The 14,031-nt window shown below is 39.6% G+C and overlaps 1 protein-coding gene across 1 annotated transcript; it reads left to right on the forward strand.

Moving 5' to 3' along the window:
- The first annotated feature begins 1,645 nt into the window (after positions 1-1,645).
- On the forward strand, positions 1,646-11,109 carry LOC118400545 (ventral anterior homeobox 1-like). The gene is made up of 3 exons (XM_035797508.2): positions 1,646-2,776; positions 4,787-4,974; positions 9,482-11,109. Exons 1-3 carry the CDS (start codon positions 2,560-2,562, stop codon positions 10,007-10,009), a joined length of 933 nt encoding a protein of 310 aa, XP_035653401.1. The 5' UTR covers positions 1,646-2,559; the 3' UTR covers positions 10,010-11,109.
- The last annotated feature ends 2,922 nt before the right edge of the window (positions 11,110-14,031 follow it).

The following is a 14,031-nucleotide window of genomic DNA, read 5'->3' on the forward strand; positions in this document are numbered from 1 at the left end:
TGGGAGGGATGTAACCTTCTTTTTGGATAGAGTGGAAGTGACAAAATCAGCGCCAATGCAGCGCCATGGGGTGCAGCCTCTAAATGTATTCATTTAGCTTTTACAATCTTATCCGAGGGCACGCTGCATTGCCAGGACTGTTACTGGGGAAGACCATGCCCCTTTAATAACCACAGCACCACCACTGCCTCTTCATATTGTGCCCAACCATTCCCAATTTGACCAGTAAATAGCGCATTTGCTGGTCCTGGTAACAGTTCACATGAACTTGCTCTTCTACCTGTAACTGAACCATGTGGTTGCACTTAGTACCAGCATTTAAGTTGTTGCAATCTGATTTTTGATTGTTGCAATCCGTTCCTTATTTCACCCCCCCAAAAAAATGCTCAACTCCATAACAACGCCATTGTAAAGTGATGACTAAAATCACCACGTAACAGCATGTTAATAGAATGCTGTTACTATAGCAATTACAACATTGCACAGGTATAGAGCGACTGTTACTGATGTACTGTTTTACCATCTTGTTTGATGTGTACAAAGCTTTCAAAGGGAGCTCATAATTAAAAATGAGAAACACAACTAATACATTGTGATAAGAACAATGGAATAAAATCAAACTAGCTGCGAAGCCTGTGAAAAGACATGCAGAAGCTAAGTGTCAAAAAGAGAATAGAGCATTTCATTTCTCAACAAAGCACACCCATCGATTTTTTTTGAATACTCAACCTTTTGAATGTACATACTATTTTCCTGCCTATTACATGGATTTGAAATGTTCACATTATATTCACACTAATTTACAGTGTATTTGCAATATTGCTGTAGAACTAGCAATTGGGGACTGGATATTTCAAGATGAGCCATTGTTGGAACCCGAGAGGCCACAGGGCTGCGTGTACAAGCTGTTTCCCAGGCTGAAGCTCAGCAACACAGCTTGAGAAGCAGAATTCCCCTTCAGTCGCTCCCTTTTTAGCCCCCTTTTACATTTCTTGAACAATCGCTCCTTCTCCACTTCAACCAGTCGTCCCTAAACACTCAGTGAATAAAGTTAGTGCAACATGCGGCCCTTAAACCCACCCCAAGACTGCTGCCTGGCAGCCACACTCACAGAATTGTTTGTTAATAGTCCAATTAGATAATTGCCATCTTTCACTACTTTTCCTCTCTGTTTCCCATAAAGGAATTATTGGTGTTCAGGGAGGGGGACAGCTTGAAGAGGGCTTCTGGCCCCGCAAGGTGACGAGAAGGGCCGGAGAATGTTCCTTGCACAGGGCCATTGGTTTGAATTGAATCATTGTAGCCTAATCAATGGTCTTATTGGATTACTCCCTGAGATATTGTTGCTCTGACAATGGAAATAGCTAAGAGTTGGTGGGTTGGTGGGTGGGTGGATAGTGGGATGGAAGGAAGTGCTGGAGAGGGGGGCCGTTCCACTGGTGTGAGTGTAGGGGCACTAATGACAAGTTTTGTCCCCTTTTTGTGTTTTTCAGATTAAGATTAGAAATGCAGCAGACTGCTTCTTATATGAATGGTGGGGACACTGCATTAATGACTAGGACCTGTGGGCAGCTCTTCCTGCTGTTGTTCGTCGTGCTGAGTGACGTGGGACGACACAGGAAACTTTAACACAGTTCCTGTTAAGCAGAGCCAGGTGGTTTTTGTGAATCAGCTGTCGTGGAGAGTACAAATTCCTATCGGGGTGGATTCACTTTATTCTGTATCCTCTGTCTCTCCGCCTCTGCTTTATTCTCTCTATCTCGGTCTCCCTCCCTCCTTCGCTCTCTCTCTCTATCCTTCTCTTACTCCCACTCGCCTGTGAAAGTACTATATCGGCAAGAGCTCTATGTTGCAGAGGGACGATCATTGGCAAAAGACACAATAAATGCGATTAAAGTTAGCCATCGTGGCCAGACAACCAACTCCGGAGAAACGTTGAAAATGGCTGGCCATGTTCCGGGGATCAAAGAATGAAGTGCCTGGGAACTTTTCTGGAAGTGTTGTACCCCTGTGATTGTGTCTGTGTGCTCAGGGAGGCTATTTTGCAAAGCGAGACCAATAATTTCTCTTGATTCCCTGACTGAGAGCTGGCTGACAGATGAGGACGGAGTGAGCGAACCCCTCTATTAGGACCTGATATATTTTCCAAACAATTTAGTGTATTCATGAGGCAATGCAAATGTGGAAGGAGCAAAATTACCGTAATCAATTGAAACAGCGAGCGTGTGTCGATCCATCGCTCTGATTATGTGGAGATCATCTATCAGCCTGATGTGTATGTAACAAGGCGAGGTGGCATTAAATCGCTTTTAAGTTTCAGTGATAAGTCCATGATCATTGGGCAAGTGAGTTGGACAATGAAAATAGGGCACCTTGGCGGGTGAGGCAAACGCTCCCCGAACATTAGGTAGGTGACTCTCTGGTCTAAAAGGTGCTGTTTTAAAACAAAGCCACACTGTTGAGACAACACGACACGCAATACTCTCTGCAATCCCTTTTTTCATCTGACAAAGGAAAGAAAGTGGGGGAGGAAAGAAATATCGGAGAGGATAAGTGATTATGGAGGTCAGATACAACCAGGAGACAGAACCGGGGATGGGGCTGAAGAACGGACTAAAGGATGGGAAAGACAGCAAGGATTCCCAGGGAAACCTTTCCAAAACCTTCCTAAAGAATCAGCAGGAGTCCTTCTCACCATCTGGGATGGTGGAAAACGGTGAGAAGAACCGAGCGAGCACGGGGGACCCAGACTACTGCCGGAGAATACTTGTCAGAGGTGAGAGGATTTCTACTCATATGTTCTAATGCTGAAGCGTATGGGGTCTATTTACTCATTGCTTTACTTTCTATGTACCCACAGGAAGAAATAAGATCATTTGCTATGTGAGATATGCTGAATTTTTCAAAAAAACATTCTGAATTAGGAGTAAATACAAATATAAAAGAGTAAATAAAAACATACATTTTGAGCACTTTTGTATGTCCATATTTTCATGACTTATGTAACACTTGTGACATACTCCTTGTGACATGCTCCTTGTGACATGCTCCTTGTGACATGCTCCTTGTGACATGCTCCTTGTGTCAAAAATGATTCACAACAATTGTGTTTCTTCTGAAATTGAATTATAGGGCACACTTAAAGAATCATAGCAAACCTTTATTTAAGGTTTCTAAATACATTTGGTTTCTAAATTAAGAATGCATTTTACGCTGCTATATACTATACAATTTCTCCTTTTGAAAAATACTTTGTATTTGAAAACAATATTCAGAGAAGCTTAAAAGAATATGATACATAGGTGTTTGCTGTCTTATTCAGATACAGATGTTGAATGACAGTACTAATGGACGTAAAATGTATTTGCTTATATCATCTTTGATTCAAGCTATTTCATATGTAGTTAATACAAATAAATGTGTTAATTGTTATGAGCGTCGTCTGGCCTCAGGGGTAAATTGCCGCAGAATAAGCACACATCATTTATCTACTCTGTTTAACACAGTTGGTTAAACAGAGACTGTTAGATTAGGAATAATCCTTGCTAATTAGTGTAGAAATCATTTAACAACTAAATGAAAACTACATTCAAAGATAAATGGTCATACTTTTAGGTTATCTTTTGCTGCTTTTAGATGATGAGAGAAATAATAATACTATATAAAAACTATAAAAAGTAATAATACATTTAAGTTAATTGAGAAATAACCTTTTCCTACTATATTTTCTCTCTTTTCTATTAAGTCAATAAAAGCTAATACAGCTATGGAATTAATATCAAATCAAATTATTTAAATGTATATCCTTGAATTATTTTCCATTCACATGACAAAAAGTACAACTTTTTAACTACTGTACACATTCGATTTGGATTGTAGAAACCTCGAGGAAAAAACACGTTTGAGGTTAGTTGACTCATTTTAGGAGAGAGTTCTGATTGACATCAAATATGGTCATTTAAAGTATTACTGCAATAAATGAGTTGGTAAAAGTAAATTATAACAATGAAATAAATGGATAATATTGCTGTATTTTGTAGATGTTTTATTCTTTTTTTTATACAATCAACTTTCTTCTGTAAACGGCACTTTTCAAATGAATTAAAGACGGTTCTTTTTTAAAACTGGTTTTAGTGCACTTGAGGTTACCCGTAGTTTGTCTGCAAAGTACAGTAGTTGGTTGGGAAAATGTCAGTGTATCAACTGAAGTAATGCGTAGAACTGTGATTGATATTGTGCATTGTATGCATTCATATAAATATTGCACCATATTCATGTGCGTACCTGGATGGTTCATTTTTCCATTTTGCAGACATTCTTAGTTATCAAAACATATTGGATTGTGTAATGTAATTAAATGGAGATGTACAGGGATCCTCAAGACCTAAGTCTTTCATTGAAGACAATCATCAATTTCATGGACAACAGTAGGCATACAGATATTACAAAAAATTATGAATGGTCATTCTGATGTGATTAAGTTCAGACTAAGAGATCACTTTATTGGTCAAAAATCTGACTTACACTTTTAACCCAACCCCTCCAAAAGACACACATACACAGGTATTTGGAGAGGTGCAGGGGGGCTGTTAAGTGCTTTGCTCAAAGGCAGGTAATGGCTTCAAGGATTTCATACCAGCAACCCTCTGGTTGCCAGCTCACTTCCCGACAGACCGAGGATCCGAACTCTCTAACCACTAGGCTACCTGATGACCGACAAGTGTTTCTATAATTGAACATAGCTATCATTGATAAAGCTTCAATGGTCACTTGTTCCTTGTTGTAGATGCCAAAGGGTCTATACGAGAAATCATTCTGCCAAAGGGACTGGATTTGGACCGTCCCAAACGAACCCGGACCTCTTTCACCGCAGAGCAACTCTATCGCCTGGAGATGGAGTTCCAGAGGTGCCAGTATGTGGTTGGGAGGGAACGAACAGAGCTGGCCCGCCAGCTAAATCTATCTGAAACTCAGGTAATCCAAGCAATACACAGTACATGTGCCTTTTTCCCCTCTGACCACGAGTAAATAAAAATGAATGTCAAGTGCAATACGACATCTATGTTCTGTGCTATCATAGATCATATGTTATCGGATTGTTCAATGAAGTGCCTTCTGGGTAGTGTAATTTTGTCAATAATAATGATTTATTTAACCTCATTTGAACATTCTGTCATAAAAAACACATGCTCAACTTCATGAGACACACGGTTTCCCATCTCAAAAGGTTAAGTTAAGAAAAATGAAAATGGCAATTCAAGTAAAAGTGTTGACCATAACAGGGTTAACAGTTTCATCTTAAATCAGCTGTAACTCCCATTGTGACAGGGAGCATGGAAGCTTGTTGTTTGCAACAGGGATGGGGCAATTTAATGAATGTGTAACAAAAAAATTGAACTTTAAAAAAAACTTCTAGCCTATCTATCTATGGGTAGCATAGCTGACGTGTCATGCTTGACAGGCTCAGTTTTCCGCAACAAAACACCAGAATATTGCCTAAAAGAGTAGAACCAGCTCACCTGCTTTAACACTATGATTTGACAATTAGATGTTCAATGTTTTTTTTTAAATAAAATCACTATTGTTGGAATATGGTTACATTTAGTTAGAGCGTAGATGTACATTCCGTGACCAAAAGTATGTGGACACCTGCTTGTCGAACATCTCATTCCAAAATCATGGGCATTAATAATATGGAGTTGGTCCCCCCTTTACTGCTATAACAGCCTCCACTCTTCTGAGAAGGCTATCCACTAGATGTTGGAACATCAGAATTCTGCGGGGATTTGCTTACATTCAGCCATAACAACATTAGTGAGGTCGGGCACTGATGTTGGGCGATTAGGCTTGGCTCGCAGTCAGTGTTCCAATTCAACCCAAAATTCAACCCAAAATTCAACCCAAAATGTATTCGATGGGTTTGAGGTCAAGTCTCTGTGCAGGCCAGTCAAGTTCTTCCACACCGATCTCGACAAACCATTTCTGTATTGACCTCGCTTTGCGCACTGGGGCATTGTCATGCTGAAACAGGAAAGGGCCTTCCCCAAACTATTGCCACAAAGTTGGAAGCACGGAATCGTTTAGAAAGTCATTGTATGTTGCAAGCATTATAATTTACATTCAGTGGAACTAAGGGGCCTAGCCCAAACCATGAAAAACAGCCCCAGACTAGTATTCCTCCTCCACCAAACTTTACTGTTGGCACTATGCATTCGGGTAGGTAGCATCTCCTGGCATCAGCCAAACCCAGATTAGTTTGTCGGACTGCCAGATGGTGAAGCATGATTCAACACTCCAGAGAATGCGTTGGCTTTACAGCACTCCTACCGATGCTTGGCATTGTGCACTGTGAATTTAGGCTTGTGTGCGGCTGCTCAGCCATGGAAACCTATTTCATGAAGCTCCCGACGACCAGTTCTTGTGCTGACGTTGCTTCCAGAGGCAGTTTGGAAATCGGCAGTGAGTGTTGAAACCGAGGACAGATTATTTTTATGCGCTGCACGCTTTAGCACTCGGTCCCGTTCTGTGACTTGTGTGACCTACCACTGCGCGACTGAGCCGTTGTTGCTCCTAGACGTTTCCACTTCACATTAACAGTACTTACAGTTAACCAGTGAAGCTCTAGCAGGGCAGAAATTTGATGATCCGACTTGTTGGAAATGTGGCATACAATGATAGTTCCACGTTGAAAGTCACTGAGCTCTTCAGTAAGGCCAGTCTACTGCCAATGTTTGTCTATGGAGACAAATGGCTGTATGCTTGATTTTATACACCTGTCAGCGACGGGTGTGGCTGAAATAGCCGAATCCACAAGTTTGTAGGGGTGTCCACATACGTTTGTATATATAGTGTATGTGATACAACTGTTAAACGTTGTGTTTTATCAAAATCTACACACAATGACACAAGGACATTAAAGGGACTCGTGGAACGACCCTTAGGTATTTTCAAATCTTATCTCAAATGTGAAAAATGTTGCTTTCCATATTGTCATCATACTTGTTGTCATATTCCATCCCATTCCAATACAATCTATTTAATTGTAACTATAACCCAGCTGACATTTTATTTAGCATACTGGTTAGCTAATCGTTTCTAACTAAAATAATTTAGAAGATAATAAAAAAAATGTGGAAAACTGTTTCACTGATCACATAGCTCAAGCAATACTATTGTAAGGTAATGATCATGTACAAAACTCAAATAAAATATATTTTGTTGTATTTCGCTTAGTAAACTATGCAATCTCAGTAAATTATATTTCCATGTTAGCCATATTTTCAGATTTCTTGTCCACAGGCCTTAGCTGTGAGGTCAGGGAAAGGTCACGCTGCATCCACTGACGGTGAACTGTATTTGCGTGTATCTGCTCGTGTATCTGCTCGCTCTCGACAAGAGATACCAAATTTAGTTACCCTTCAATGTATCATTTTCACTTCAGGGAAACCCTGCTCTCTGCTTCAGAGCTCAGGCCGACATATTTGCAGCACAATTCTATTTATTGATTTATCTTGCAAGCTGGCTAATGGCATGGTCAGCCACATTTGCATATGTTTATTACGTATGTCATGAATGCTGAAAATCGGGCCTAAACTAGCTTGACTTTGGACAGATGTTGGACTGGAGCATTATGCTCAGGTATTTTCTGTCAGTCACAACATAGTCACATGTTTCTCTCACACATTTCTGATCATCACAATAAATATTCATAATGATCTAGCATATACATACATTAAAAAAAGTTAAATACATTTTTTTCTGACCCATACATTTGATGCTTTTATTTTGTATGTAGCTACAGTATACAGTACATGTGGTTAACCATGTCAGCACACATTGAATTCAGAATTCTTTGGTGGTTTTCAATAGAGAATAATGGTACTTTAGACTTCACGCAGCTGTTAGGTCCCCATTCACGGGGAGGACAATAGGCTGGAATTTCTTAACGTCTTTTCACATGCAACATTAAATGTTCCACGCAGCCATGCTACTTGATTACTTTAAATCTTCAAATGTCTCGTTCATGCATTGATGAAGTGGGCTCTAATGACGGCATCATGAAATACAATTTTTGTTCCGAGGCACTCTTGGGGTGTTACATTAAGAAAGGACAGCCATTTGCTGAAGTGTGCACACCCAATCACCTTTGTTTGGGTCGTTGGCTTTAGAGCCCCTCGTTGGACGTTGTTGAAAATGTATCCTCTCAGATAAAAGATGTTCACCAATTGTTATGGTTATCATAATGTAATTCCTTACTTACAGTGTGTAAAATAGATTTGCCATTGACCCACTAACCTTGTGAATTTACTGAGTTGTTTATCTACAACAACATGAGGGAAAACATACTATTCAGATGTGATTGAAGTAGCTGCCGTTTGAGGTACTGTAGCTGGAGGCTCATTGATTGAGAAACATTCACTCTAATTATGGTACATATGAAAGCAATCAGATTTGATTGCCACAGACTTGACAGAGGTGGGGAAAAACATGAAGAAATGCAAACAAATACAAACTCCTGTTATCATTTTTTCAAGGAGTTTATTATATAAAATGTATATTTATAAAACCCAAATGGGAAAAGATAGCCATTCAACAATAAAAACAGACCTATCAAACGTGGAATAGAAACGCGTTTACTTTACTTTGTATTTACTTGACTAATTTATCTACTTGATTAGGAATACAATAGCCATGTTAATCTGTCATACACACTTTACTTTGTTATACCTCAGTCCTTGTTATACTTCAGACACATACATGCATATAAACTTGGGCCGGCACCTTATACTCATTACTATCTGACCCTGCTTTCGTTGCTTTCATGTCCTTTAGTTCATGAATGATTTAATGTACTAATGATTTTAAAGGTCATGGAAATACATTTGATTAATTTCTTACTACTGTATCTTACATTCTGCATTTTACCAGGAGAAAAAATATGTTATTGAGTTATTGATGCCTCCCGTGACATATTTTTCTTTACGGAAAGTTTAGTTCAAGTTTAGACCCCAAACAAAGTACTGTGTAGTGTATGCTCATACCTACTATGAAAAAATACAAATGATGTGTGACTCTGATAACATCCATTAATGTGACATTGATACATAAATATGTACATGGCATTAGGTTGTGATTTCATCCGTATTTCTGTAAATTAGCTACTAAATCTGTCAAGGGGTGCTAGCTGGGCCCCCTGATCTCATTCCCTGATCATGCGACCAATTTTATTACTATCACAATTCAAATCATGTGGCCATCAAAGTGTGACCTATACTGAGACCACAGGGGAATTCGGAATTATTCTCAACAATCCAAATCATTGTCATTTTCTGAAAACATTGGTATTGCAATAAATGCCTACAGAGATAATAAAATATACATATTATCCAAAGTATGTTCATTTGGAAAATAGGCCCTATTTTTGCTTAAGGTCTCTCATGCTTATTTTCTGTCTGAATTTGGTTTTGTGTCCTCCCTCAAGGTTAAAGTTTGGTTCCAGAACCGACGCACAAAGCAGAAGAAGGACCAGGGCAAAGATTCAGAGCTGCGCTCGATGGTGTCGGAGACGGCAGCCACCTGCAGTGTATTAAGACTCCTAGAGCAGGGCCGGCTCCTCACGCCGCCAGGTCTGCCGGGGCTCCTGCAGCACTGTGGCAACGGCACCTTGAGTGTTGCCCTGCGAGGGCCCTCCATGGGCATGGCCAGCAATGGAAGCAGCAGCAGCAGCAGTGGTGCCAGCTCAGGGACGGCCGGGGGCAGTCCCCCTCTGCCCATAGTGACCAGTTCAGGGACGGTAGCGGGCCTCCAGAGCTCCCCGTCAGCTCATGGCCTGTTCAGCTTCCCCATGCCCTCTCTGCTGGGAAGCGTGGCCACCCGCATGTCCTCCAACCCGCTTTCTATGGCCGGGAACCTACAGGAACTGTCTGCCCGCTATCTGAGCTCTTCTGCTTTTGAACCTTACTCACGGACCAATGGCAAGGAGTGTATGGACAAAAACGTTTTCGAATGATGTTTTTGATTGGTTTCATTTGCTCTCCTTGCTTTTTATTACCTTGGTTTTGTTTGTTTCGCCCTCTTCTGTCCTGTTTGTGTTGTGGTTGTCGTTCATGTGAATCCAATTGAGCATCTGATGCCTCTCGGAGGGAGGAAAACAAAGACATACATTTCATTCTTATAAGAACAGGGTGATTGTTTTTAAGCTTTTGCACTAAATTAAAGTTTCATCTCCATGTTGTGAATTTCAATACAAGTACTCAGAGAAACAAATATCCATGAGATTGCAAAGGGGCAGCATTGCATTTTTTTTTGCCACATTTTCTCACATTTATTTTGCCGCAATAGTAATCACAAAAAGAGCCACAAAAATGAGTCTGTTTATGTTTTGGTAACACATCACACATGTTTAGCTACTGGAGGTAATTGGCACATTACACACAAAGCTTTTCAGTGATTGGCCATGGGTGTAACATGATGGTACCTTTTTGATTTTGTGTTTTATTATTTGATTGTTTTGGTTAGACAGTGTCACAGTATTTCGAAGTAGAGAGTTATCAAGCATTACAGCTTGCGGAGTTCAGGTGACAGACTGTCAGTTCAGGACGGCATGGTGAACTTTTTGCAGATAATCATGAGGAACACAAGCATTTAACATACAAATGCATTTACATATGCAGATAATCATGAGGAACACAGGCATTTAACATACAAATGCATTTACATATGCAGATAATCACGAGGAACACAGGCATTTAACATACAAATGCATTTACATATGCAGATGTTTTGCAATATGAAACTACAATAACAGTATTTTATACCAGTTTGTATTTGTTTTTATGTTTGGGCCAAAACAAACTGAAGAAAAATGTTGTCATACAGTATGATAGTTCAATTGTTCTGTGTTAGTTGTTTTATAAATGGGTTTGTGAGGGTTTTCCCAATATGATTTTAAACACAGTCTACATTTGTGACTTTTATGTCTTAAAGCTGCAGTATTCCACTTTTTCGTCTGTGATTTTAAGAATACTGGAGTGGTAGTCCAGATTTCCATGTAAGAGTTGGAGAAAAGCTTGGAAGTGTGGGGTTGGGCAAAGGGAGGACGGAGGAAAGGGTTCTGGAAAAGCTTTTGAACTACAGTAAGCAGCTTGCATAGTTGGATATACAGAATTGAACTTGATGCTACATGATTGAAAACAGTGCAGAAGGTTTTGCCATTTTTAAGACCTTTTCCCATGTGAAATGTTTTAAGATCAGTCACCATGGCGGGAGGTTTAGTAGGAAAGGAGCATGAGGTGAGTGAAATTACTGTAGTACAAAAGAAAGAAAAATGAGAATTGTACCTAAAATTGTTATTTTATTGTAAATTATTAATGTCCGTAATTAATAGATGATTAGTATGTATATCTGAAAAATAATGAATGAATGAATGTAAGGGAGGAGGTGATAAATCAATCAAAGCTCTTTGGTGCTGTTGTTGTGAAATAACTTGAACTTTGTGACATGTGTGGTAAGAGTGTGAATACATATTATATACAGTATATATGCCTACCAAAAAAGCCACGTGTGTTTTTCTTTTGTTCATACATTCATCATGATGATAATCCAGTTATGATTTAAAAAAAGGCCATGTTGTACCTTCATTGACAATGGGTTCGAATAGCAGTTTACTTAAAAAAAAAAATTGTATTCAAATGAAGTGTTATACCCTATGGAGAGGACCTTTGTCTGTATTATTCTAGGTAGCAACTGAAACGTTGCAAGATCGAATCCCCGAGCTGACAAGGTCAAAATCTGTCGTTCTACCCCTGAACAAGGCAGTTAACCCACTGTTCCTAGGCCGTCATTGAAAATAAGAATTTGTTCTTAACTGACTTGCCTAGTTAAATAAAGATTAAAAAAAATATATAATAATAACCAGGGTCGTGTTAAATAGTAGCATGCGTGTTTGAGGGGATTGTTTTTGTTTGCTATCTTACTCTAACCCTAACATAAACCCTAACCATAACCTCTAGCTCATGGGAAAATGTACACACATTCAAAAATGTGATTGAGGCAGCGAAGGAGGCTAGAGAAGTGATATTGAAAATATGGTTTGACTCACCTCTATGAAGTTTCGGTACTAGATGGGCTTCGTTGAAAAATGACAATTGTTAATTAAGAAAGTTACTGTATAGAACTGTCAAAATGGACACTGGAAAAACTTTGACTGGAAGCCAAGCTATACAGCGAAAATGACCTTTGCAATGTCTGTACTTAAGAACCCTTTGAGGCCTTTTCAACAGTAGTGTTTTCTATGGAATAGGAAAAATTCCCACTCTGGCCTATGAAAAGAATTGAGTTAAACCATTCAAAGCACAAAAAATATGTCACACAAGGAGGGGAATTGTCTCTTGAAAAAACAGTTGCAGTGGTCAAAACCATGGAAGTCTGGGCACAAATTGGGGATGAATGTGATGATCGCAACAATAAAGGTCATGCAGGGTTTCCAAACAAATAAGCACACAGCCCACCATGTGAATTAAGGGCATAATGCTCCTGGAATGGCTACCACTCTACCCTACTATATGTCTATCAAAGTGCACAACTGTGTGTCGTACAGCTTAATGTTTGAGTCAATGAAAATAACATGAAAATATGATTTTATTAGAAATACAATATAAGAAATGCATTAGTGTTAGCCAAGTTCATTAAGTTGCACTTGTGTCAAACTGGTGTCAAACTGTCATATATTCAAAAATTCTATGGGCCTCTTTTGTCAAATCAACAATTTAAATATGGACCAGTACAAAGAGCATGGATACAAAATGACATGGAATTTCTACCAGTGATTCATAAATGAAGAAGAAATAATCCAATATGGCGGAAGTTCTGGTTCCACTTTGGACATTTACACTGAACAAAAATGTAAACGCAACATGTAACAGTTTTTTTAATTTGAATGAGTTACAGTTCATATAAGGAAATCAGTCAATTGAAATAGATTCATTAGGCCCTAATCTATGGATTTCATATCTGTTGGTCACAGATACCTTAAAAAAAGGTAGGGGCGTGGATCAGAAAACCAGTTAGTATCTGCTGTGACCACCATTTGCCTTATGCATCTCTTTTGCATAGAGTTGATCAGGCTGTTGATTGTGGCCTGTAGAATTTTGTCCCACTCCTCTTCCATGGCTGTTTCGAAGTTGCTGGATATTGGTGGGAACTGGAACATGCTGTCGTACACGTTGATACAGAGCATCCCAAACATGATCAATAGGTGACATGGCTGGTGAGTATGCAGGCCATGGAAGAACTGGGACATTTTCAGTTTCCAGGAATTGTGTACAGATCCTTACGACATGGGGCTGTGCATTATCATGCTGAAACATGAGGTGATGGTGGTGGATGAATGGCTCAACAATGGGTCTCAGGATCTCATGGTATCTCTGTGCATTCAAATCGATAAAATGCAATTGTGTTCGTTGTCCATAGCTTTTGACTGCCCATACCATTATCACACCGCCACCATGGGGCTTTCTGTTCACAACGTTGACATCAGCAAATCGTTCATCCACACATACAGTCAGCAGTTCTGAGGTCGGTTGGACGTACTGCCAAATTCTCTAAAACAGTGTCGGAGGCGGCTTAGGGTAGAGAAATTAACATTAAATGATCTGGCAACAGATCTGGTGGACATTCCTGCAGTCAGCATGCCAATTGCTTGCTCCCTCAAAACTTGAGACATCTGTGGCATTGTGTTGTCTGACAGAACTGCACATTTTAGAGTGGTCTTTTATTGTGCCCAGGACAAGGTGCACTTGTGTAATGATCATGCTATTTAATCAGCTTCTTGATATGCTACACCTGTCAGTTGGATGGATTACCTTGGCAAATGAGAAACGCTCACAAACAGGGATGTAAATAAGCTTATTGTGCACATGGAACATTTCTTTTATTTCAGCTCTTGAAACATGGGACCAACACTTTACATGTTGCATTTATATTTTTTGTTCAGTGTATTTCCCTGTGTGCAGAGGGAATTTGATTTTTAAA

Source organism: Oncorhynchus keta, chromosome 2 (assembly GCF_023373465.1).
Source record: "Oncorhynchus keta strain PuntledgeMale-10-30-2019 chromosome 2, Oket_V2, whole genome shotgun sequence".
NCBI lineage: Eukaryota > Metazoa > Chordata > Actinopteri > Salmoniformes > Salmonidae > Oncorhynchus > Oncorhynchus keta.

What these genes read in the sequence shown, in the direction of transcription:
- LOC118400545 (XM_035797508.2), top strand. Translation starts at nt 2,560, where the DNA reads ATGGAGGTCAGATACAACCAGGAGACAGAACCGGGGATGGGGCTGAAG. An exon ending in CCGGAGAATACTTGTCAGAG is followed by an intron (nt 2,777 to 4,786) that starts GTGAGAGGATTT and finishes TCCTTGTTGTAG; the next exon opens with ATGCCAAAGGGTCTATACGA. An exon ending in TAAATCTATCTGAAACTCAG is followed by an intron (nt 4,975 to 9,481) that starts GTAATCCAAGCA and finishes TCCTCCCTCAAG; the next exon opens with GTTAAAGTTTGGTTCCAGAA.